A 2,650-nucleotide genomic window follows, 5' to 3' on the forward strand; every position below is an offset into this window, starting at 1 on the left:
GTACAGTTTTATCAGCTGAACTCATAGTGCAGTTATATCAGCTGAACACATGGTACAGTTATATCAGCTGAACTCATAGTGCATCAGCTGAACACATGGTACAGCTTTATCCGCTGAACACATGGTGCAGCTATATCAGCTGAACACTTGGTACAGTATATATCAACTGAACACATAGTACAGCTATATTAGCTGAACCCAAATTAGTTTTATTGCGTAGTGCAGTTACATCACCTGAACACAGTGCAGTTATTACAATTTTGATAACCTACCTACCTACGTATCCCGGTTTCTACCTATATGTCTAAATAATTAGATAAGCAAGCAAGTACAAACGCAATGGGCATTACGTTTTGATACTTTGAATACATTAAGGAACATGTACTTGCAATCGTATCAAGTTCGATCACAGCATCAACAGACCCTACGTCATTACAGTCGCCTGTCATCTGATCACACGCTACACAGTCCCCACTGCATGTGTACTGACAGCGACTCCCGTACGCCCCGTCCTTACACCCACGACTACAGCTACCGTCCACCTCACATACACCATCCAAACACCACCCACAAGCCTCGTCACATCCATCAGTACACGCTGAACATCGTCCATGGTGGTCACACACATTGTCTCTACAATGGAGACATTTCTTGTGGCAGTGTTTCCCATAGTACCCTGGAACACAGCCCTCCAAGCACGATCCATCATGGCTGTAACACAGGGAAGACTTGCAGGAGGCACTACAGTGGGTGTTACAGTGTAACCCGTGCCAACCAGTCTCACATCCTTCCTGACAAACTGCAGTATGTCGATCACAGTGCTTGTGTCCATCTCTTCCTTTGTAGCACTTCTCGGGGCACGTCTCCCTGCAGCGGTGTCCATGGTAACCAGGCTGACACTGTTCACATACCCCAGTCTGTCTCTCACAGCCACTTATCCAGCAATGTTGACATCTGACCTCACAGTTTTGTCCATAGAAGCCTGCTTGACATCCATGTAGACAGTACCCCGTGATGCTGCACCTTCCCATCAGACAGTTGTCACATGTCATGTTACAGAAGTTCCCTGCCCATCTTCCATCACACCCATCAAGACATTCTCCTGTCCGTATGTGACAGACTGATGACAGACCCTTGCAGTTGGGTGGACATCGTCCATCACAATGTACCCCGGTCCATCCTCCACCACAAGATTCTGAACAAGCACCTGTATGTCGGTCACAGTAGACAACACCACCTACCGGAAAGCTGGAACATCGTGGTGGACAGGGTGTGTCGCAGTGTCGTCCATAGAACCCTGATCTACATCTGAAACATTCTCCAGTGGACCTGTCACATCCGTCATCGTGACAACGTCCTTGGCATACAGAGCTGCAGTTTGATCCGTGACACCCGATCTAAGGCGACCATTCCCATCTCTGCACCCACTTGTCTTGCATGAGTCGTGACTAAGGAACTCTGAATAAAATATTTTTTTACGTTAAAAATGTAATAAATTAGAAGTGTCAGATAAAAATGTCAGGTATTGTTTTTAAGAAACGACATGAATATCACAAATGTAACTTCCACAAATTTGAGTTTCGTTTCTTTTTTAGTCCAATAACCAGGGCGAATATTATTTCATTGTATCATTATGTACGTGTATTTACCAAGAGGGTATGTCAGCGCCAGCAGGGCATGGATCAGCACCACAAGCGACAGGAACTGTCCGCCGTTCATTGCTCCAGAGAGGAGTTGACTGATGACAACAGATGCAAGGATTAGAACATAACTGAATAAGCTAAAAGTTACTCTGTTTCTTAACAAGCAATAGTAATGCAGTAGCACACGTGGTCTGTAAATAGAAGCTGTATCGATATCACGAGTAGCCTTGCTGACAATTAGTTGATAATATATACCGGATCTTCATTGTGATACAGATATGAACAGAGATACTTTTACACGATACACATTTTCCTGTGTAGATCCAAAGCAAATGCATTTACACCGAATTCAAACATCGACGACATATTACTACTTTTTTGTGTACAGTTTATAGAGCCATAGCCAACACTGTTAAGGTAGAGGGGCGGTGGGGTAGCCTAGTAGTTAAAGCGTCCGCACGTCACGCTGAAGACCAGGGTTCCATCGCCACATGGGTAAAACGTGTGAAGCCCATTTCTGGTGTCCCCCGCCGTGATATTGCTGGAATATTGCTAAAAGCGGCGTAAAACCAAACTCACTCACTCACTGTTAAGGTAGACATTATCAGTATATTATCACTGGCCTGCCTGTGTCGTGGAGGCGTTACAACATGCCACCGGTACAATGGCGGATAGTAGTTTTAAGACTACTTGCTTCCCATTATCATGTAGTGGGTTTGAACTTACTGCCATCCTTCATGGGGAACTTCTCAAGAACTATGGGTGCCTGTGCGCGTGCGTACCTGATTGTCTGTCTACATGTGTGTCTAAGTGTGTCTCTGTGTTGGCGGGGTAGGGTGAGTGAGTGAGTTTAGTTTTACGCCGCTTTTAGCAATATTCCAGCAATATCACGACGGGGACACCAGAAATGGGCTTCACACATTGCACCCATGTGGGGAATCGAACTCGGGACTTCGGCGTGACGAGCCAACGCTTTGACCACTAGGCTACCCCACCGCCCGTTGGCG

At 45.8% G+C, this 2,650-nt stretch overlaps 1 protein-coding gene across 1 annotated transcript; it reads right to left on the reverse strand.

The window, feature by feature from the left end:
- Positions 1-291: 291 nt before the first annotated feature.
- LOC124284197 (scavenger receptor class F member 2-like) lies at positions 292-2,375 on the reverse strand. Its single transcript, XM_046720263.1, has 2 exons — positions 2,370-2,375; positions 292-1,397 (listed from the first exon to the last, which is right to left on the reverse strand). The coding sequence occupies exons 1-2, from the start codon at positions 2,373-2,375 to the stop codon at positions 297-299; spliced, it is 1,107 nt and encodes a 368-aa protein (XP_046576219.1). The 3' UTR covers positions 292-296.
- Between the last annotated feature and the right edge of the window lie 275 nt (positions 2,376-2,650).

This window comes from Haliotis rubra, unplaced genomic scaffold (genome assembly GCF_003918875.1).
Source record: "Haliotis rubra isolate DU_JTF1 unplaced genomic scaffold, ASM391887v1 Scf330, whole genome shotgun sequence".
NCBI lineage: Eukaryota > Metazoa > Mollusca > Gastropoda > Lepetellida > Haliotidae > Haliotis > Haliotis rubra.